The sequence below is a fragment of the Podarcis filfolensis genome (assembly GCF_964270895.1).
Source record: "Podarcis filfolensis genome assembly, chromosome: 1".
NCBI classification, from domain to species: Eukaryota; Metazoa; Chordata; class Lepidosauria; order Squamata; family Lacertidae; genus Podarcis; species Podarcis filfolensis.
In genome coordinates this window covers 6,676,329-6,698,798 of record NC_139604.1, presented here as the reverse complement: position 1 = coordinate 6,698,798, position 22,470 = coordinate 6,676,329, and the positions used below count along the sequence as shown (strand labels likewise).

The 22,470-nt window shown below is 43.5% G+C and overlaps 1 protein-coding gene across 16 annotated transcripts in view; it reads left to right on the top strand.

The window, feature by feature from the left end:
* COL6A3 (collagen type VI alpha 3 chain) overlaps nucleotides 1-22,470 on the top strand; it is a 111,037-nt gene that overhangs the window by 75,766 nt on the left and 12,801 nt on the right. For all 16 annotated transcript variants that reach the window (XM_083625614.1, XM_083625626.1, XM_083625628.1 and 13 more), the window contains 15 exons: nucleotides 165-227; nucleotides 1,270-1,332; nucleotides 1,656-1,706; nucleotides 3,229-3,264; nucleotides 3,363-3,425; nucleotides 4,509-4,571; nucleotides 6,602-6,634; nucleotides 6,736-6,772; nucleotides 6,871-7,541; nucleotides 7,937-8,033; nucleotides 9,852-10,544; nucleotides 12,365-12,458; nucleotides 13,936-13,994; nucleotides 17,159-17,425; nucleotides 18,043-18,126. In XM_083625614.1, the coding sequence (XP_083481740.1) occupies nucleotides 165-227; nucleotides 1,270-1,332; nucleotides 1,656-1,706; nucleotides 3,229-3,264; nucleotides 3,363-3,425; nucleotides 4,509-4,571; nucleotides 6,602-6,634; nucleotides 6,736-6,772; nucleotides 6,871-7,541; nucleotides 7,937-8,033; nucleotides 9,852-10,544; nucleotides 12,365-12,458; nucleotides 13,936-13,994; nucleotides 17,159-17,425; nucleotides 18,043-18,126 (2,374 nt within the window). The remainder of the gene's footprint in view (nucleotides 1-164; nucleotides 228-1,269; nucleotides 1,333-1,655; nucleotides 1,707-3,228; nucleotides 3,265-3,362; nucleotides 3,426-4,508; nucleotides 4,572-6,601; nucleotides 6,635-6,735; nucleotides 6,773-6,870; nucleotides 7,542-7,936; nucleotides 8,034-9,851; nucleotides 10,545-12,364; nucleotides 12,459-13,935; nucleotides 13,995-17,158; nucleotides 17,426-18,042; nucleotides 18,127-22,470) is intronic.

The window sequence follows — 22,470 nt, the reverse complement described above, 5'->3', positions numbered from 1 at the left end:
AAGGTTCAGTCCACCATCTTGATTCCAAATGCTGCCCAAGTATATCTGAACATAGATTAAATCCTGCCCCCTTGAGCTTCCATAAGAATTTCTGTTCATGCTGTTCCTGTTGTTATGTTTGCGCTATTGCCTTGTTGCCAATCTCCAGACCTTGGTCTCCATAGGGCGGTGGAGGCCCACCGGGAATTGCTGGAGACCGTGGCCGGCTGGGTCCTCTTGGGAAAAAGGTAAGTGACAAAATTACAGAGAACGGCTGGAGATGGGGGGGGTCTAATGTTGGTCTTAAGATGTGAATGATTTTCTAGGGTTCCTGTTATGAAGGGGAGTCAGCCCTATTCTTCTGTGACTGCATGCATTTTAACAATATCACTTTGAAAGCCGTAAATATAAGAGGTCATCTCTAGTGACGTTGCCAGAATGTCTGAATGCCTAGTTTGAAATGTGAAGTTGCTTCGTGCTCGGAAGCAGTACAGAACAAGCATTATTATTTCTCTCAAAGTTCTTCTGCAGCTCAAAATTTAAAATGAGATTCTGCACATATGCAGAGTGCAAATGCTGCAATTCCTACTGAAAGTGTGTAAAATGCTTGTTTGTTTGTCTCAAGTTTAACTATCAACATAGGCGGGGGTGGGGGGAGCTTACAGAACCTGCAATAAAGCCCCTCCTTAATGTGGTTGGTTGGGCTATGAAGATAGGTGCTGTTTTAAGCCAATTTAATATAGTGCAGCAAATATTAAGGGCACAATCTTAGGGTCTCTGGAAGGGAAATCCCCAGCGATTCTCATCTCTGCTGGCTGAGTATGAAGTCTGCCCAAAGATGCCTCCTTGCTGCAGCTGTGGAAAACTCTCCAGTTGTTCCTCCTCTGTTGCTGATACAGCACGTGCGTTAGGAGGGTGCCACCACCGAGAAGGCCCTCTGCCTGGTTCCCTGTAACTTGGCTTCTCACAGTGAGGGACCCTCCAGAAGGCCCTCGGAGCTGGACCTCAGTGTCCAGGCTGAACGAGGAGGGTGGAGACGCTCCTTCAAGTGTTGAGAGCCCTTTATTTACATTATCTTGTTGTAATGTTTACAACCCTCCTGCATGTGAGATTAGTATTGTTAACCCCATATTTCAGATGGGAGTGCTTAAGCAGAGGAGGCAGATTTCCTAAGGTCACCTCATGAGCCTATTGCAGAAGCGATTCCAACCAGGGATTCATATCCGAGTCCCTTAAGTACTGTGTTATACTAGCTTGCATCCTAAGTTAAATTTATTATTTTTAATACAGGGCGAACCTGGCAATCCTGGTCCGAAGGGTCCCAATGGTCCCACTGGGCCCCGAGGAGAGACGGTAAGTGTGGCTCCGTGGAGGCTGGAAGCATTGCTGAACAGCATTTCCCCATTGAGAAGCGAGCAGCCAATCCCCACAGGCCTGTTTCTGAGAGGCTGAAGGGCTTGATCCCTGCAGCGAGGCCAGCGCTGGCAGCTCACAATCCACTTCACAGAGCCTCCGTTTCAACTCTCCCAGTCCTCTTTTTCAAAGAACCCTCTTTGAACACATTAACCTTGGCCTTCTGACATGTTTAATTTTGAGGATCATGTACACTGGCTGAAGAAGGCTCTAAGCTCCAGGATGTGTTGTGCATTCATGTTCTGCACCTTTATGTCCTGTAGGGAGATGATGGACGAGATGGAGTTGGCAGGGCAGGAGCTAAAGGCAGAAAGGTATGTACAGTCCCAGGGCTTGCCTTTATCCGATAGATACATGAAGGGTCCCTAATCCACAAGGCACGTCTTAATGCAAGCTTTGCAGTTGAGTTTGGTGAAAGCAAAACGTGTATCAAGGAGCGCAAGGCCTCTTGCCCCTCCCAGGGTCTCTTGCCTTGTAAAGCAACCCTGCCCATGTCCTCTTCCTGCATGCTTTGCGTGGCCCTCCCTATCTCCCGCCCTCAGGGCAGGCGTGACACCACCTCTGTCTTTTCTCCAGAACCTACCTTGTCTGCGTGGCCTTTGGCTAACCCCCTTCATCCCTTTCCTTTCCCTAATAATGTTGTTGTTGTTTAGTCGTGTCCAACTTTTCATGACCCCATGGACCAGAGCACGCCAGGCACTCCTGTCTTCCACTGCCTCCCGCAGTTTGGTCAAACTCATGTTGGTAGCTTCGAGAACACTGTCCAACCATCTCGTTCTCTGTCGTCCCCTTCTCCTTGTGTCCTCCATCTTTCCCAACATCAGGGTCTTTTCCAGGGAGTCTTCTCTTCTCATGAGGTGGCCAAAGTATTGGAGCCTCAGCTTCATGATCTGTCCTTCCAGTGAGCACTCAGGGCTGATTTCCTTCAGAATGGATAGGTAGATCTTCTTGCAGTCCATGGGACTCTCAAGAGTCTCCTCCAACACCACAGTTCAATCAGCCTTCTTTATGGTCCAGCTCTCACTTCCATACATCACTACTGGGAAAACCATAGCTTTAACTATACGGACCTTTGTTGGCAAGGTGATGTCTCTGCTTTTTAAGATGCTGTCTAGGTGGTCACACACAAATCTTTGGGGAGGGATTTGCCTGTTTTCACCTGTGAAACACTGCAACGTTTCAAGTACACTGCGAGTACTCTACAAGAATACACCCTGGTGGTATTGTATGAATCATAATGAAAAAAAAATCTTGATAATGTTAGTCTTCACAGCTGTTGTGCTTAATTAGCAAAAATTATTTTATAAACAGGATGACTGAGAAATAAAATGGATGATAAAAGCCAAGACTAACAAGTTCAAACCAGAGCACAATGTACGAAGTTATCTGAAGTATGCATATACAGAAGTAGACTCCAATGAAACTATTATTACATAGAAAAGAAACCCTAGAGTCCTTGAAAGCAGCACATGGCATTAGGAAGGGGTTCCTTGGGACACTTCCACACCAGCCAATTACTTCCCATTTGCAGCGTCTCAGGCATTCATGTGAGTGGGGAGCATCCAGGCAACATCAGGCTTAGGTTGCATGAATTCCCCCCCCCCCCGCCATGTTAATTTGCCCTTACAGCGGGTTGGGAACATGATTTCAAAGCAGAATTGATGGAAGTGGTTTGTTTCTGCTGAGTGGTGTGGCATGGCATGCCTGTTGGGTGCCTCCTCAGGTCTGGTTTGGCACAGCTGAGAACATCTGAGCCCTTTTATTTCTGGGAACAGACAAGGGAAGAGTCACTGCCTTTGCTTCATTGAACCCACAATCTGTTTCTTATTTCCACAGGGAGAGCCTGGTTTCCCAGGATATCCAGGAATAAGGGTACTTACACAAATTTTAATTATGTTCCTTACGCTAAAATACAGTAGCTCATGAGTGACATGTGCCAGAGAGATAATGCTTTGCTCTATTTTAAACAGGGTGCGCCTGGAGATAATGGTGGCGTTGGAGATCCTGGCCCCAAAGGAAGCAGAGGTCTCAGGGTAATGTTGCTTCCTGTGTTTGATAGTGGAAGATTAAGCTGAGAGCCTGCTTGGTTCATGCTCTTCTACAAATCATTTTCTTTATTCCCAGTTTCATCCTGTTGCAACTACTTGCATAGTTGTATTCAGTGCCTTTTTTGGGTAGAAAAAGAAGTCCCAGTACTCATATATTCATAAAAGTGCCGTAGGTGCCAGCACAAAATCGGTCTCAGACCGTCAGTTCCATGATCAGTTCCAAGGCAAAAATCAGCTTCCACTTCCAGTTTACTAGAGAAGAGATCTCTAATAAACTCTGAGTGGGCCAACTGCAGCCAAGCATAAACACAGCATAGAGTTAGACTCAAATGTGACCTGCTTGTGGAAGGTGCTTTCTGTTCATAGTAGTGCTGTTTTACAGCTCATGCTGGAGCATAAATCTAAATAAGTGTTCACGTACTTGTGCAAAAACTTGTGCAAGCTGTATTCGAAGCTACCTGGTATTGCACTGCAGAAACATTTGCAAGTACTACTGGCTGTTTGTTTTTCACACACTATTTACGGATCCAACCTATGCTGCACAAACACACAGGAATCTGCATAGTGTACATGAACAAAAATGTTATTTAAACCATTTATATGCTTTTTTTTTGCCAACTGGGCCTCAAGGCAGCTTACAACACTTGCTTAAAATAAAAATCATTTCAGCATAAGTAAGTCCAAATCATCAGGTAATAAAAGAGCCCCTACAACAGTTAACTGATATAAACTTCCAAATGAAATTAAATGCTCTCAAATGTTTGGGTAACTTCTTGGAAAGCGGATTTCTGTTGAACGTCCGGTGGGGGGGGGGTGAGGAATTTCAGAACCCTCGCGGCCTCCTCCCTCTCTCTCAGCAAGTGCTGGGAAGTCAGGGCAGCCCCACGGACCAGGGCAGGGCAGAAATAATGGAGAGGGGAGGGTCTGCAGGTAGGCCAGGTAGAACCATGCTGGCTCTGTTTGCATTAATTCGAACCTCTCCAGGTAAACAACCCAATTAACTTAAAAGGTCAGATGTGTTGGATTTGGATCAAGCACGTTTACTCTTGTTTGCCTTTTCCTGTTTAGGGAAGTGCAGGGGCACCTGGCGTAAGAGGCCAAAAAGGAGAGAATGGATATCCCGGGCCAGAGGTAAGTTTGCAATACACACATTACTGGTCTGACATGTTGATTTTGCTGAAGAGTCTAGAATACTTTTACATTTCTTTCTATACTGAGTTTACTATTAAACTCCCATACCATATTTCATCTCTGTTAATCTAGTAGAATGATCCCGAGTAATCTTGACTAAACCTTTATTTCTTGTATTTCTTTCTTTTTATACCCCGCCTTTTCCCCTGACGGGACTCAAGACAGCATACAAACAAAATTAAGAACCGCTAAAAGCAGGAAAAACTGTGCGATTGTTTGTGAGAGATTAAGGAATTATAAAGAAGAAATTGTTATTTTTATATGCTTGCTCTGAACATTTCTAGCTTACTTGTATTGCTTGAAAGTCTTATTTTTATTATTTATTTTACTATTTATTAAATTTGTATACTGCCCTATACCTGAAAGTCTTAGGGTGGTTCACAGGATAAAACCACAACATAAAAACATACGTGCAAAGTTTAAAGAAAGTTCCAAGAAGAAATGATAATACAATGAGGGAACTGGCTCTTGCCAGCTGATGTGAACATCACTCCTATGACCCTTACAACTGAATATTAATTTACACATCTTTTGGTAAAACAATAGCTGAAGATGTTAATCAATGCTTTTCTAATCTGAAACGAGACTGGAAGATGCAAAATAATCTAAAAATTAAACACCCAAATTGGCAATTTTAAGTTATCAGTTTCCAAACTTGGACCTTTAAAGTTTGAACTCCAATTTTGAATTCTGAGGCAGAGGTTTCTGTTTCCGTGTGCATTTCAGGCCTTGCTTGTGATATCTCTGGGCTTGAGTCACCCACCCTCATGCCAGCCACACTTGTGCCATTTTGATAAGCGATTATTATATAAACTATTCAACTCCTGCTTGCTAATAATGAAAAAAGTGGTGAACAGCAGCAAAGAACCTCCTCTCAGTTCATTGGAATATAAGAAGAGCCCTGCTGGGTGAGACCAAAGGCCATAAATTATTTCCTTCTCCACCAGAGGCGCCAACTTCTGCAGGAGAAGGGGCCATCACGGGGTGCATGACGTGACCCACACAGCTTCAGGGTGTGGGTGGAGCCAAACACAGTGGCTCCTCCTCCTCCGGGAGCTCCTTTCCTGCTCCTTCCCCTCTGTGGCCACTGAAGCCTCGCTCAGCTCCATGCTTGGCCTCTTCCTCTTTGAACATTTTCCTTTGAACCAACCTCCTCCCTGAAAATATGGGGGGGGGGGGCAAAAGGGTTTGGCCCTGAGGTTGAAGCCGTTTTCCACCCTCCACCATCTTGAGTAACGAAGAGAGCTCCGAAATTATTCCCCCCTTAATTTCCCTGGTTTCTTCCTGCTCCTTTCAGGATCTAGGCTTAATTTCCCCCAAGGTAACCCTCCTGTGACCTTTTGGGCCTCCTGGTCAGAGCAGCCTCTGAAACCAGAGGCAGCTGTTTTACAAAAAGAGTGGAAGAATTACGCCACTCCTTGCAGCGCCAACCTTATGCCTGCGGGATTTGGGGACAGCATAGAATGCGCCAAGGACTTGACTGAGGCTTGATGGTATAACCCAATCAGTAGAAAGGCAGGCAAAGCACCCTTCTAAACATTTCATGGATAAGGCCCACAGAATAGTGGTACTCAGATTCTTCGCTAAGAAGATCTCCCGATGAAACTTTGGCTTGAATTCAAGGCACACAGTTATTTGGAAAAATGCACACAAAACACACACACACACACACACACACATACACAAACTTTTTATATTTTTTATTAATTTTCAAATATAAAAGTGATGCAGGATTCTGCAAAATACAATGTCAACAAACAGGATCTGATGACAATAAATTGTAATTTGCTTCCTTCCTATTCCATTCCCTGGCAAGACTCTTCTGACTCCCACCCCCCCACACACACACACACCCTTTGCCCTCCTCCCTGACTACTCAGTTGACTGAAATCTGTCAAGCTCCTATCAGACAAGCACTCTGAAACCCAAGTCCTGCAATTACAGTTGCATTTTAAAATCCTTTCTTTCAGGGACTCAAGGGTGACAGAGGAGAAGCAAGAGACGTAAGTCATCTTCTCATTCCATAATTTTTCGTGCTGGTACCAAACTTCTTGTATTTCTTCATTATTTTTTTTCACCGTTTGCCTTTCCTTTTCCTTTAAAGCAATGCACCCTTGTACGCAACATCAAAGATAAATGCCGTAAGTCCATTTCTTTTGCCTCTAATGCTTAGTTTGCTTTGGAGTAGACTATGAAGTCATTGACTTTCTTTCTTTTTCTTTCTTTCTGTTATTCACAGCCTGCTGTTATGGTAAGTCCATATTAGATTCCTCAGTTTCTGGCACCAGAAATGGATGCAAGCTGTGGCTTCAAAGGAACAGACTGGTTTGTAGTTGCAGAATATGTCCCTTGCTATTTTGGAAGCAAATGTGTTTGATCATATTCCTTTCTTGTTTAATGTATCCACTACCTGCAGGTCCCAGGGAATGTCCAGTTTACCCCACAGAACTGGCATTTGCTATAGACACCGCCACTGGGGGAAGTGCAGACATTTTCAACAGAACAAAGCAAGCAGTGTTGACAATTGTCAACAACCTCACAATTGCTGAAAGCAACTGTCCCAGGGGTGCCCGGGTTGCATTAGTTACCTATAACAGCGAAGTCACCACTGAGATCCGTTTTGCTGACTCCCGAAGGAAAGGAAATCTCATCAAACAGATTCAAGAGCTCCAAATGCCACAGACATCAAAACAGCGAAGCTTAGAAACGGTCATGTCTTTTGTGGCCAGGAATACCTTCAAACGTGCCCGCAGTGGGTTCCTCATGCGGAAAGTGGCTGTTTTCTTCAGCAATGGGCCAACAGCAGCATCTGCAGAACTTAACAATGCTATCATGAAATTATATGATGCGGGAGTGGTGCCTGTGTTCCTTACCCCCAGAGAGGACAGAGCCCTCATAAATGCACTGCAGGTTTGCATCCCTTCAACTTTTCTTCTCCTCCAGGGGTATTTTGTGGGATTAAGCCACAGCCATTCGCCAGGGACTGTGGCCATCAGGCATATTGCCCTCTTTTAAAGCCTTGCAGTTTTTTTTTAAAAAAGAAGTGGCATATGTATTAAAGCATTTATAAATATGAAAAAGAAATGGTTTTCATTTTTATGCACTGTAAAAAAGCATGATTAAACTGACTGCCTGATTTCTGGCTCTCAGCCACCATCTCCTGTGTACTCTGAAGGCAGGTCTAAAAAGCATAAGCTGCTCAAAGTTTTCAGAAGTCAACCGAGTCTTCTGTTTGGCCTCAGCTATTCATGGGCTGTCTATGCCAATCAATGTTTGATGCCTGTTTTCTTTTTTGTCTAAACCAGATCAACAATACTGGTGGGCAAGCCATCGTATTTTCTGGCAACAGGGATCAACTGAACCAAATTATTAGGAGAGTGATATCGTGCCACGTTTGTCTAGGTAAGGCTCTTGGGTTTCTTTCCTATATAATGTACTTTTCAAGGACAGTACAGTTTGCAGCCAGTACTAGGAATTTGCTTTAGCTGCACAGTACAGACAATATGATCTTCTGCAAGCTAGGCAGGGCCTCTTGTCAGGAAAGGCTTTAAACCTTTGTCCCTTGTCTGCCACACTTCAGAGCCATTCAAGAACCTGCCACCTTCAAATTTACTTTTGCTACTGAAGTGTAGGTACCTTTACATTGTAGGCCAGGGTCAGGGCCCTGTGCCAATGCAGAACCATCCATTGTACCTTTGAGCAGCTGCTGGACCCCTAAAACCCATTCCTTGTGAGGTGTCACACCTGTTTGTCTTAGTGAGGGCAAATATACATTATATGCTTATGAGAAGGGTCCATAGGATCTGCTTGGAAGTTGCTGTTTTCCTGGAGGTCTACCAGTTGGAGCCAGGTACAGAACTGTAGCTCAGCCAGGCAGAAACAGGCTATTAATTAAAGTAAAGGGTGCTCCTGAGCATAAGGTCAGCCAAGAATTCATAGCCAGCAAAAGACCCAAAATCCACACCTGCTTTACCACACCCCTCAAAGTGTTCTTTTCCAGCAACACAATTTAGGAAAGTGGGGCAGCGGAGCTTTTTTGTGTTGCTGTTGTTAAACAAAGTGGGAATCAAAAACCCTTCTGGATCTACTGCGAATAGAGATCTTTCTGTAGATCTCAATCTGCCCACCCCTAATATGAAAGTGTGTTTCAACTGGAAATGTCCACATCACACATTGTTTGTTGCACAATGCACTAATTTTATAGTGATTTTATTCTGAATATTATATCTAACTGAAAGAGCACTTTTTGTCTGCAAAGCCCCTTATTGTGGAAATGTGCTAAGCTGTTTTCAGGTTTCTGGGCCATTAAATTAGTGCCATACAGATAAAGGTAAAAAGCCCTATCTTGCCCAAACCTCTGGAGGCAGTCACAGTTTATATGCCATGACTGATAAAAGGTAAAGGACCTCTGGACAGTTAAGTCCAGTCAAAGGTGACTATGGGGTTGCGGCGCCCATCTTGCTTTCAGGCCGAGGGAGCCACCGTTTCTCCACAGACAGCTTTCCGGGTTATGTGGCCAGCATGACTAAACCGCTTCTGGCGCAACATAACACTGTGACGGATGCCAGAGCGCACGGAAAGGCCGTTTACCTTCCTGCCACAGTGGTACCTATTTATCTGCTTGCACTAGTGTGCTTTTGAACTGCTAGGTTGGCAGGAGCTGGGACAGAACAATGGGAATTCACCCCATTGCAAGAATTCAAACTGCCAGCCTTATAATTGGCAAGCCCAAGAGGTTCAGTGGTTTAGACCACAGCTCTACCCACATCCCATGCAGAAGAACCATTGGTGGTCCTGCCATCTTTCTGCTCACAGCAGTGCTGATTAAGTGCCTTCATTCTACCCTGTGATGCTTAGCCCCTGAAGGGGTCCTGCAGTTATAAACTGAAGTCTAAAAACTGGCTTCACTTAGCCAGTGCAGCAATGCCATGACTTCATGGACAGCTGTCCAGTTCACTGGTAGTAATTGCAGCATTTTCCTGGGGAGAGAATCAACAGACCTGTCACATGTTTGTCTTTTGCCAAACTGTACACACATTTTGAGGGAATTTTAAAACCATTTGCTTTCTCTTGAAATTCTCAAAATTATTTGGGAGCTACCAGAAGCTGTGATTCTGATGCAATATGCCAATTCAGGTTCCTACACCCTCTCGTTACTGTGATGCTGAAGGATGTTGATTTCAGATATTTGAGTTAACTGTGATATGTTTATTCCTTTAGATGTATGTGATCCTGATTCTAGCTGTGGTCCCACAAGACCTTTTACCAGAGACAGGCGGGCTGCTCCTACAGATGTTGACATTGATATAGCATTCATTCTAGACAGCTCTGAAAGCACCACCCATCTGCAATTCAGAGAGATGAAGAACTACATTTCGTATGTAGTAAGCCAGCTGGAAACAAGCTCTGACCCCAAGGTATCCCGGCACCATGCCAGGGTGGCTGTCATCCAACATGCTCCCTATGAGTTTGAATCAAACTCAAGTACATCTCCCGTCCAGGTGGAGTTGTCCCTGACAGATTATGGATCCAAAGACAAGCTGATGGATTTCATTAGCAACCAAATGGCACAGCTGTATGGCACACGGGCTGTGGCGAGTGCAATTGAATATACGACAAAGCACATCTTTGAGAGTGCGCCAAACCCTAGAGATCTCAAAGTCATAGTCTTGCTGATGACTGGAGAGATTAAAAGCAAAGAACTCGAACACCTTCAGAGAGTTATTGTAGAAGCTAAATGCAAAGGATACTTCTTTGTCATTTTGGGCATTGGCAGGAAAGTGAACATCAAGAGCATCTACAGTTTGGCAAGTGAGCCCAACGACGTCTTCTTCAAATATGTCGATAAGCCCTCTGAGCTCCATGAAGAGGCTTTGCTGCGCTTTGGGAACCTCTTGCCGTCTTTTATTAGCAGTAAGTATATGCAGTGGCACAGCAGTGGGAAATTTGATGCTGATCATGAAATGTGCAAGGGGGGGTGGGGGGGTGAAGTGTGCATTGCTCCCCCTCCCATGGACATTTGAGCCAGGTGGAAGGGGCACTGATGTTCTGATGCCAAGTACTTCAGACTCGGGGCAGTATACTTCATTTGTGGAACAAGAAGAAGAAGATGATGATGATGCACTTTCCCTCAGTGCAGGACCTAAGACAGCCCATGACATGCATTAAAAACAGATACAGCATGCGTACACACACACACACACACACACACACACCAATCGGGTATAAATATTTTTAAAGGTTGCCTTCTTAAAAGTGACACTGAACCAAAACAAGTTGAAACCATTTAAAAACATTGAAGAAGAAAATATACAACGCCCACCATTCAAAGACCCAGTCGCAACAGCCAGTTAGTTCCAGAGTCTGGGAGCAGCCACCAAGAAGGCCCTCTTGTGCCTGTGGGGATGGTGGGGCCAAGAGAGAGGCTGCCCCCGAAAATCTCAAAAGCCAGGCAGGCTCATATTGTGAGAGAGAGTCCTTCAGAAAGCCTGGACCCCAACTGGACTTTATAGGTCATAACTAGGATATGAAGCAGCTCCCACATGGCTCTAGTAAACCCTCCCCTCAGAGTCGCTGCTGCTCTCCCACAAAAGCGCCAACTCAGCTGTGCCCCATCAACTGCCGTTCCTGCAACTTCCTAGCCACTGATCTTTCACCAAGTGCACATTTGCTCTCCAAAGGGGCTGGAAGAGAGTTATATGCAAGGCCCTGAGGAGGCATGGGGTCAAGAGGTGGAGGGCCTCAGCTGCAATGCAAGGTCCCCTCTGAGTTGCAGCACGCATGGCAGAGCAGCAACAGCGCATCAAGCACACAGTTGGGGGCGGGGCGATGCTGGCCCCTACTCTATACCAAGCTCTCTCTAGCTTAGTGTGCAGCTTTGCAGTCCTAAAGAAGAGTGTTTTAATGCAGATTTCAAAACATGCCGTTGGCAGGCATGTAGCTTTACCAGAAAACTCATACCTTGCATGAATATTATGTGAAGTTTTTCTCATGCTGCTGAGAAACAGTGGTACTATTCAGGCTTGGCTGCCATATAATCCAGGCTACACAGGGACTACTGATTTTAAGACCCCAAACAGATGGGTCTGTTGAACCAAATGCATAAAAGATCATATATAAAGTATCCCCACAAAAAACTGGATTCTGTGATTCTAAAATCCAAGAGACATGTGCATTTCTCTCAAGGGATTCCTCAATTTCTGTTCTAGACTCTAGTAATTACTGGTAAAGTTGGGGTCATAAACACTTTTTTGTGGAAACTCATCTTGTGTGTATTTAGGATCACAGCTTTATAGTCCTCCTTTCAGTTGTCAACAATTTCCAGCTTTCTGTTGGTATTGGTAAAGTCTCTTGTTTCTTCCCTTTTTTTAGGTCAGCCGATAAGATATTTAAGTCTAAAGCATAGTCTCTCCCATTATAGCTAAAGAAAATCTTCCTTTAGTTGCTGGCAGAATTACAGTCTCCACATATTTTGCTTATATCATAATTAGAAGCAGCAGAATGGAGAGCTGTGTTTTATTACTTGCAAGACTGAAACCATTTTTCATTGGGAAGAAAGGAAGAAGAGATTATGCAAATTACTATTTTTCCATGTATATAATAAATGCTAAGTATTAAAATGCTTAGATATGGCCCCTATCATACTTACTAGACTACTTTTATTATGGTTTAAATTGAAATAGTATGTTTGGCCAGGGAGAATGGCTTTGTTGAAATTCTGCTTGTATTTTTAGGTGAAAATGCCTTTTACCTGTCTCCAGACATCAGGAAACAATGTGATTGGTTTCAAGGTGATCAGCCAGTCAAAAAATTTGGCCAGAAAGAAGTGTAAGTCTAATGAGTTTTTAGTATTCTGAATAGAAGGAAAAGGCAGATGATTGAACAGTCGCAGCTTATTCCCAAAATCAGATGAAGTACATGTTTTTTGCCAGCAGTATGCATGTTTTCTGTTTCTGACAAATACACTTTTAGGATGAATTAATTCTCTTTCCTGTATAAGAGTGTGAGGCACACAGTGAGAAAAGGGATGTTTTGTATGTTTCACTTTCCAAGGTTTTAGCTCCAGTACCTCTCGTTTGGGAGATTTTTGCTGACTTGTTTGGAAGAGATAAGCCTGTATGCCAGTCTGCAAAGCTAACATTGAGATCTACTGAAGGCAGCGAATTAGACTTATCTTGACAGTGGGTGTAGAAAAGATAATGAACAAGGGATTATTTTTACAGTTATTCTTCCCAGTCTCCTGCATGGGGAAATGTGCTCCAGATTCTAAAAACTGATATTGGAAGGTGCCTCATTCTGATAAATTCCATGTAGCAATTGTCAGGGAATCAGGAGCAGGAGCACTGGGGAGAGAGGAATTGGAGAGCGAAGGGGAAGAATCCGAGGGCAGCGTAGGGGAGTATGACAGTGGCCCGAGAGATTCCATGAGCTTCTCCAGCGAATCAGAAGATTCCCAGAAGGGGGCTCCGATGGTCAAGGCAAGGGGGGTCCCAGGGGGGACGCACCAGAAACAAGGAGCCAGAGGGGAACCCCAAAGCAGCAGTGGAGGATCGGGACCAGTTTCCCCACCAGAGCGTAGTGGGGGGGAAGAGTCACATGTGTCAGGGCCAGCGTCTCCTCCGGAGGGGAGGGAGAGTGAGTCAGGGCTGACCACGCCTCCATCGGAGAGTGGGGGAATGGAGGGGAGGTCAGTTGCAGCTAGCCCACCCGAAGGGGGAAGCAGTGACAGCAGCAGTGAAACGGTTAGGAGGAAAACTGCTGGCTGGGCGCGCGCGCCAAGTTCAAATGTACAGGTGCGCGGGACAGCAGGAGACCCGGATGGGGAACCAGCTCCTAAAGCCCGCCGGAGGGAGGGAGAAGGCTCAGGGGAATCAGCGTCAGAAGAGGCTAGGAAGGGCGAGACCCCGGCGGGCAGGCGGACCCAGAGGAGGAAGGAGCAGCGGAAAAGGTGGAGCAAGGCGAGGGTCTTAAATTGGTGTACAGGGGGAGGAGATTCAGAAGGGTCATCAGCGGTCTAAAGCTTGAGACGTGGGGCTGCGCGCTGCGGCTCTGGAAGTGAAACTGAACTTCAATAAAGACTTTTGTATTTAACAACAAAGCAGCGTTGGTCCTTTGTGAGCTGGGACCTTGGGCAGCTCTGACAGCAATCTATTTAGTCTGTTCCTCTGGGAAGCACACTGGATCATGGCAACATCATTAAATTTAAGATTAAATGGATCAGGAAACTTTATAAGAACTGTAAAGCACTTTGCTCATGGGGGGAAATATACACATATCCATAACTAATTTTTGTTTCTTCAATTAGAAACATTCCAAATAATGTTACCACTACACCTACTACTACAACAAAAGAAAAACTGGAAGGTATGTACAGTATCTCCCGTTTACCAAATGTCTTTAGCATATTTTATCCTTAGGATATTTGATCCTTACATGTTGCATTTTGGTGGCAGTTAAGGACCACTGCTTTTCTTTGGTAAAGGACAAACTACACATTGTACACAAATGCACAAATATGTTTGGCTTTTTGAAAAAAAGGAAAGGAAAAGGAGCTGCAGGAGGCTGCAGTCTTGAGTGGAGGAGCCACAAATGCAAGTGATACATATTTGTTCTCTAGAGAAGGGTTTCCCATCATCTCCAACCACTGGTCTTGCTAGCTAAGGATGATGGGAATTGTAGTCCAAAAACAGCTGGAGACCCAAGGTTGGGAAACACTGCTCTAGAGGGAAAAACACCTGGGGAGGGCAGTTGGGAACAGAAAAACAGATGCTGTGGGAAAGTTAAGCACCTTTCTCTCTTCAGCTCCTCCAGTCACAATTACAGTCAAGCAATGCAACTGTTCAATAAAGAGACAAAACAGAAACACTACTGTCTTGTTCGCACAAGGACTTCTGCTTGGGCAGCAGAACTTTACCTTGCTCTCCTCTGCCTGCACAGCCTGCGAATTCTAGGAGTTCCCCCAACCCTCAAGAGCAGACTGGAGGGCCATGGAGAGGGGAGAGGGAGGGGAAGTGGTAGTTCTTGCACAAATGGAAGAAGTTTGGTGAATGCAAGCCACTGGAGTTTTGTTACAGGCACCTGTAGTTAAAGTGTCGTTTGCTGCTAGGTTAGCTTAGTTTTAACTGAAGCATCATCCCATATACTCCAACCCAAAATCTGATCTTTCGTTGAAATTCTGTGCTCCCAGAAGATTGGTCTGCACTAAAACAAAAATTAAATGATCAGAACATTTTGCCCTGATGGTGTTCTTCTGACGAAATTCCATGTGATGTTTGTGTAAATAAATCAGTCATTGAGCTGAATGACATCCATGATGCAGTCAAGGACATTGAATTTCTTAGCTGTATTCTGGGTTGGTTTTATGCCCATTGTTTTCCACTGTATTACACTTTTTTGGTTAGTCTCACAGCCAAGTCAGCTCATTTCAATCATCTGACTGGGAACATTGTCATTTGGACAAAATAAGCCAATACCGCTTCAAAAACACATTGTCTCTGTGTGTTGCAATGCATATTGTAAAATATTCATACCATATGCTGTTAGCAGGAGAGCTCCCAAATCATTATTGTCCACATAAACAGATTAATGAAAGTCAAGTGGCACGTATATGTTAAATTGTTAGAAAGAATAATCTTGGTAGAGGAAGATAAATAACTTCATCTTCCATCAATATACACAATGTGGATAGATTTAAATGTTTTGTGTAGATTTTAATGTGTGTGTGTATGTTAAATAAATAAATATTTTGTGGAGATTGATTAAAAAATCAGTCCTATACTCAGATTAATGCTGTTGTATCCTCTACCAAATTCTTCTTTCTAGTAATTTAAACATGCATGTGTCATCTGACTTTTATTAACTTGTTTCCATGGACCATAACAAATCAGGAGATCTCTTGTTCTATATGGGTTGTTTTTCAGCCTGAAGACTAATAAAATAAAATCCAAAAAACCCACTATACAGTAGACTTTCATTTTTTTTAAAAAAGCACGGAGCAGTAAGATCTTTATAATACAGTGGATCATTCAAACAAGTTCATTAGAATAAATTTCACTAACAAGTGAAGATAGAGAGGAATCATTTCAAAACTACCGTCTTCAACAGTGGTCTCACCAGTTCCACCACAAGTCTTTATCAGTGGGACGTTTCACATTCTGCAGACTTCCTAAGCAAGCAAGCAGGCAGGCGAGCAAAATTAATAACTACAGCATTGGTGCAAAACTAGAACCTAAGTTGTACAAACAGCAGATGAGCTAGTATGATAGCCTGCTTCTAGGCTGCATCAGTGTTGACTGGAATTCTCCTGCATAATTCCCTGTCCATACAAAACCAGAGTATCAGGGAGAAGTGTTCTAGCCAAGCCCTCTTGGCTTAGCCAAAACCAGTTGACATGCTGGTTTTCTTGAGGTGGTTAATGTGATAGAGCTCAGACACAGGTTGGGCCCTCAGCTGTTCTTTATGAGAACTGGGCCTAAATAGACAGAAAAGCCCCAAATACCCACTTACAGAAATATCCTCAGTTGGCACACTTCATATGTTAAACACAGCTTTCCACACTTTTCATGTTGGTGACACACTTTTTAGACATGCATCATTTCACAACACATTAATTCAATTTGACTGGCAAAATGGAGGTTAAATTAATCCCTTTTAATTTAGGAGTGTGGGGAGAGATTATGTAACACGCCTACACACTGCAGCTGACACACTAACATGTCGTGGCACACAGTTTGGAAAGCTCTGTGTTCCACTGCTGAACTGCTCTTACAGTCAAAGTTTTTCCAAATGTTAAGTCAGAATCGCCTTTCTTGTAACTTGAAGCCATGGGTTCAAGTTTTACCCTCCAGAGCAGGAGAAACAAGCATGCTCCCTCCTCCATGTGATAGCCCTTGAGATATTTGAAGATGGCTATCCTATCTCCTCCCAGTCTCCTCTTTTCCAGGCTAAACATACCCAGCTCCTTCAAGCTCTCCTCATAAAACCTGGTTTCCAGACCCTTGATCCTCTTGGTTGCCCTCCTCTGCACATGTTCCAGCTTGTCAACGTCCTTCTTAATTTGTGGTGCCCAGAACTGGACACAGCATTCCAGGTGTGGTCTGACTGAGGCAGAAGAGAGTGGGACTCTTGCTTCCCTTGATCTGGACACTAGATCAATTTTCACTGGCCTGTTTTTAACGGGCTGCCCCTCTTAGGGGTTTCTAACTAGATTTTTTGGCTTCTGCAAACCTTGCCCAAGTCTGCGGAGACCTCCCTTGATGGTGCCATTTTCACTACACGAGTACTGGTAGTTGTCTTTGAACATTGGAAATAGAGGGGATAATTGACCATCCAGGTTAAGTGCCAGCTCTTAAGTGGCAATTGGAGTTGTTTTGAAATTAAATCAGCCATACAAAGGGAATGCTATATTTGGGGTGCACTTATTTGAGGTCTCTTGTGTTTTTATGGATGAACTCTTTCTCTGTTCTTTTAAAAATGCAGTCTACTTGCTTTCTTCTTTGAAGCCTTATGCCAGCTTCTGTTTTTGACAGTGGTTAAGCACACAGGTGAAGTCCAAATAACGGATATCACAGAAAACAGCGCTAAACTGCACTGGGTGAACCCTGAACCTCAACATGTCTTTGTCTATGACATCACAATCACCTCCGCACATGACCACTCTCTAGTCCTGAAGCTCAATTTAACTGGCACTGAACGGGTCATTGGAGGACTCAGGAGTGGGCAGAAATACAATGTCTTTGTGACTGGCTACCACAATGCACAGGCCAAAGCAACCTACAGAGGAACATTTAGCACAAGTAAGTTTGCCTTGTTTCTTGGGATTGAATTCACTCGTTTTCAGATGTTAGAAATATTAAGAACAGGGAGGAAATTAACATTGAATTAATAATGTTGACTCATGCTCAGACAATGCACAAAAATTGGCATTCTAGAAGCTGAAAATGTTGATGAATGGCTGTGAATTTTTTCTTTGTAAAGGCTTCAGTTTTCCAAAAGCAAGTGAACTGGATCTGATTATTTCTAGCACTTCAGGGTAACAATTGTCTCCTGAAGAGAACTAGATTGGAAAATATTGACTGGGGGGGGAGGGGTTTAGCAGCTGGAGAAATTCATCTATATAGTCAGTTAATCAAACATCTGTTACTAATGTCCCCAGTGGAAACCAATTCTCATTTCAAAATCTTGTGCTTCATGTTGAATGATGTCCCAACTGTTATTTACCAAGCTTAATTCAGTGGTTTGTAAAAAGAGATCTCTTCTTCCTCTGTTAAAAAATGACGCCTCTAGTTCCCAGCTAGAGATTTCTGTGGGCGACTTTGATATAAATGGAAATGTACACAAGGTGTTGCTTAGGAGGTTACTATGAGGTACTCCACCCCTCACACGCTGCAATTTCTTTGCTTTCCCTTTGCAGAGAGTATGCCATTGCCCAAGTTACCTGCAGCAGCTGTAGCCAATCTGATGGTGAACACTGACCCATTGGAAGGACCGGAAACAGGTGAGTCCAGGGCTGCTGAGGTATCAAATTGGTGTCCCGTTTTTAGCTGGGCTCCCTGACAGATTTTTCTTTTAAAGTAAAGGACACTTAGGTGGCATGTTTTCTGAAATAGGGACAAATAATTTCTGTAAAGAGGATGCACATAATGTTTCAAAACACCTTGATGTTCCCAAATAAGAGGCAAATATTTAAATTAAAGGGAGTCCATTAACATATGGAGCACCCAACATTCATAATCATATTCGATGGAGAGCCAACAAGTAGTGTCATTATAATTGATGCTCAATGATGCTTCGTCAACCAAGCCAAGAATGTAGAACGTATTAATTTTGTAAAGAGGAGGGGGGAAGTGGGCTTTGCAGGAAAGCAGTACAATTCAGCAGGTGTTTCAGATGTTCAAAGAAAAGCCAGCAGGGTGCTCGACTGATTCAGTGTAATATGAAAAGCAATGACATGGGCATTTCTTTAGTTGCGAGATGCATGGCCTTCAAATGAGTGTGGCTCTTCCGCTTTGAACATTGCACTGAAAACACAAAGAAAAGGGGAGCCTGCAATTTGAATATCCATAGTTTCTGTCATACTAGTGACTGAAACGCACTGTCTGCATCCCTAGAAAAATCACCCAGGAAGAAATGCCAGCAGTTTCAATGTGCACACTTCATTTCATCCCAGCACTGTGCTGAAATTCTTCTGAGGAGACATGTGTCCCATTAGACCCTCCTTCAGTATTGCACGACTTAATGCTTAATAGTGCAATCCCAGTCACGTCAGCTTAGAAGTATGGCCCACTGAATTCAGCGGCACTTACTTCTGAGTAGACATGTTTAGGCTTGCATCCTTAGAAGGGCAGCACACTCTGATACAGAGAGAATGGATCCCCAGATCCCAGGCCACACAAAACCATGGGTTTTATTCTTTCACTGGTATTGAACAAAGGTGTATTTTTTTTTATCAGTTATCAGCTATCTGCTGGCTAATTTGGATAAAAGGGAAAATACTAGGTAAAATAAAAAAAGAATTCCCTAGATGCCTAGATCTAGGTTTGGGGCAAGTACTCTTTGGTGAGACAGCCCCAGCCGACATTTAAAACGGCAAAACACACAGCAAAGCAAGAGTGGAAATATAGACTGTTAGCTCTCTAACACACCCTGTTCTAAGTTACTTCCAAAGTTGCCCACTTCCCCCTTAGCACAGAAAGGGACCAAATGTTTGGGAAGTTAAAAAGGTCAGATTCATGCGCCTTTGCATACAGCAGCAAGAAAAAACCAGCAGTCTAACTGAGGTTCCAAAATGGTAAATGTTTCTAAATTATTTGTATAGAAACACAAAGATGGCTTGCTTAAGCCACACAGTCTAAGCCTGGAACATCCAGCTTAGACCTCCTTACTGGGAGGGTTGGCATGATGGAATAGGAGAACAGAGGAGCAGGACAGATTACTCTATGTTCTTAACCTCTTCATGCATTGTTTGGAGCTTAGCATGTTGGTTGTCAGAGGCTGGATCTCCCACATTATCTACATGCCTTGACAGAAGTTCCCCCTCAAAACTCTGACCATCTAATTAACTGAGTAATAAGCAAGCCTCATGGGGTTGGGAAAAATCCAAAAGAAACAACAGTTTGCCATGGCTTCTCTTCCTTAAGCAGGCAGTGGCTAAGTTCCCCATGTCATGGCCATCATGGAGCCAACAATAAAAAATCACCAAGGGATATTGAAAATCTTTATTTTCCTGTGGCTCACTGGAAAGTATTCAGTTATGAAAGTTTGTGTCACATTGTAAGTCCTTGTGCTTGTCTGTTTGCCTTGTCTCAACGCATTAATGGTTTATTATCATTTATAAACCATTAATGAACAATTAACATAGCTTGTACTCAGTGGTTAACAATTTTGTGGATGATTAACATTTTTTATAAATGTGTAATTGTTGTGCGTGTGAATGCCAATAGTCTGTTGATCTTTCTGTTTTAATAAGTATAATATAATGCAATTCTCACATAATTATTGGACTGAAACATCTGTTAGAACTTTTGCTGCCTGTTATATGTTAGGCATGTATGCTAATCTCATTTGCCTACTCATATTTATTTCTCAAAAAGCAAGATAGAAATAATTGGTGGCAAATCTGCTTGTTTTTCTAAATGTGATGGTAGAGATTATCATGTTGACACCAGCTCTCTGCTCATTATGCATTGGCCACTTGTAACAATAGACATCACTTGTGCCACATAATCGTTTCAAATTCAAAGCCATATAGTTCATAGCTTGGGCCAGGGTTTCCCAAACTTGAGTCTCCAGCTGCTTTTGGATTACAATTCCCATCATCGTTGACCGTTGGTCTTGCTAGCTAGGGATGATGGGAGTTGTAGTCCAAAAACAGCTAGAGACCTAAGTTTGGGAAACTGTGGATTAGGCAGTCCAATTTACATTATTTTGTCTGTTGCACATTAAGCAGTTCTTGCCTCAGCTTTCTTATGCAAGTTCCTAATTTCCTTGGTCAGTTTTCTTGGATTCAGAACTGAGTGATTGGTGTTAAATTTTTTGAAGACTACAAGCTGCTATGAAGAACACCTGTGAAAAGAAATTCATTAGCTTTTCTTCTCATGCACATTGAGTGCTGCATATAACTGTCTTCAAACAAGCTGGCCTGTGTTGAATATGCTGTTCCATATACCTGAACGAAACAAAAAAGGCACCTCTGGAATTCTTAATTGTTTTTGAGAGAGCTGGGCCCAAATAAGCCTGTTTCCTGGATGTTCTGTGGTGATGCTGAGGTTGTATGTTGCTTGTTCTGTTGTTGAAGTCGAGCGCTCCAGGGTGTGGTCCTAGATTCATCTCTTCTGTGTTTTTTCATCTCCCTTCACTTGCATCGTTCTATGTCATGTTCACCTTCAGTTTATGTGTATAACTGCACTTGGTCCTTTTTTTGTCACCAATTTCCATCTTGTATGACACACTGAGCAGATTCTTGGAAGGCACTTGTCCTTGTCTAGATGTTTTAACTTTTTATTAACTTTTTTTGTTTTTGTAAGAGAGCCACAGGACACCTAACACGGGTCTATGAGCCACAGTAACACCTCACAAAGCGTATAATAAAAGCCGCAAGCATAGGAAGGATAGTGCAGAATAATATCAGGAATTATCAAATCAACACACTTCTGTCTTCAGAGGCTGCTTTCACACATGAAGCTCTCTTTTTCTTCTTAGCCGGGGTGTAAATTTGATGGAACAGCAGAGTGCTTCTTCCTGTCTTGCTTCCAAGTGCTGTCATTATTGTCATGTACAAAAATGCTCATGAGCTTGGATACCTACTGGAAGGTATCTAAGGTGGACGGTCTATACGTTGAGTCCTTGTGCCCATTACAGGGGTAGTGCAATTGTTTTTTACATATTAAAATAGTGGTATTTTACTGTGGTATTAAGAGGAGGCTTCTATACTGGTCACCAGTATAGATACAGCAGAATATTGTCTGAGCTTAAAGATGAGAGCAACATGGGTGTGCAGAGTTAAAAGAGATGGCCCACGAAAGAGCATAAACAGCAGTAATCATGCCAGCAAGCCATAATAATAATAATAATAATAATAATAATAATAATAATAATAATAATAATGTGCCCCAGCCACTCTGAGTGGTATAGTGGTTAGCAACAAACCAAAGAGCAGATTTCCACTCCAAGGAGCTTGCAGTCTCAAGTTTAAGACAGGAGAGCATAAAGAGAGGGAAGGGAAGCCATGACTCACAGTAAAGGCAATGAGGTTCATGGAATGAAAAACCTCAAGCCCAAATGGGTGGCCTATAATATATTGGCCCCTACTGAAGTGCCCAACTTTACCCTTTCTCCCTGTGCTCATAAGTGCCCTTGTCCAAGCGGCCCCAGCCTGGGTCAAAGCCTCCTCCTGCTCCCTGCTCTTCGCTTCCCATGTTGCCATGTGCCAAGCAGAGCCTGGCAGCAGTAGATGCCCCAAGCTAAGAAGCCTTTTGGGGAGAAGGTAGTCATGGAGGTTGAAATGTACTTCAGGGTTTGATTCATTCTCAAAGGAAAGCATGGTTATAGCAAGAAATAAGTTCCTTCCTAATGTGTGAATCTATCCTCAACTGGTCAGTTGTGCTGTGGTGCTGTGTCCACTAGCTGTCAGGCAAAGCAGGTGTGTCTGCTGACTCCGGAAGCTGCTTAAGAACCCACTTTCTTGTCTTTGACTTCCAAGCTTCAAGCATGCCAGCTCCCTCAAGGTGAGGATTTTGCCTCCAGATAGCCAACTCACCTCACTGCGCCTGGACTGAGGATGTATATATCAGCTGGGTGGGAAACAGGCTAGAGGCTGAATGGGAAGCCAAGTTTCTCAGTT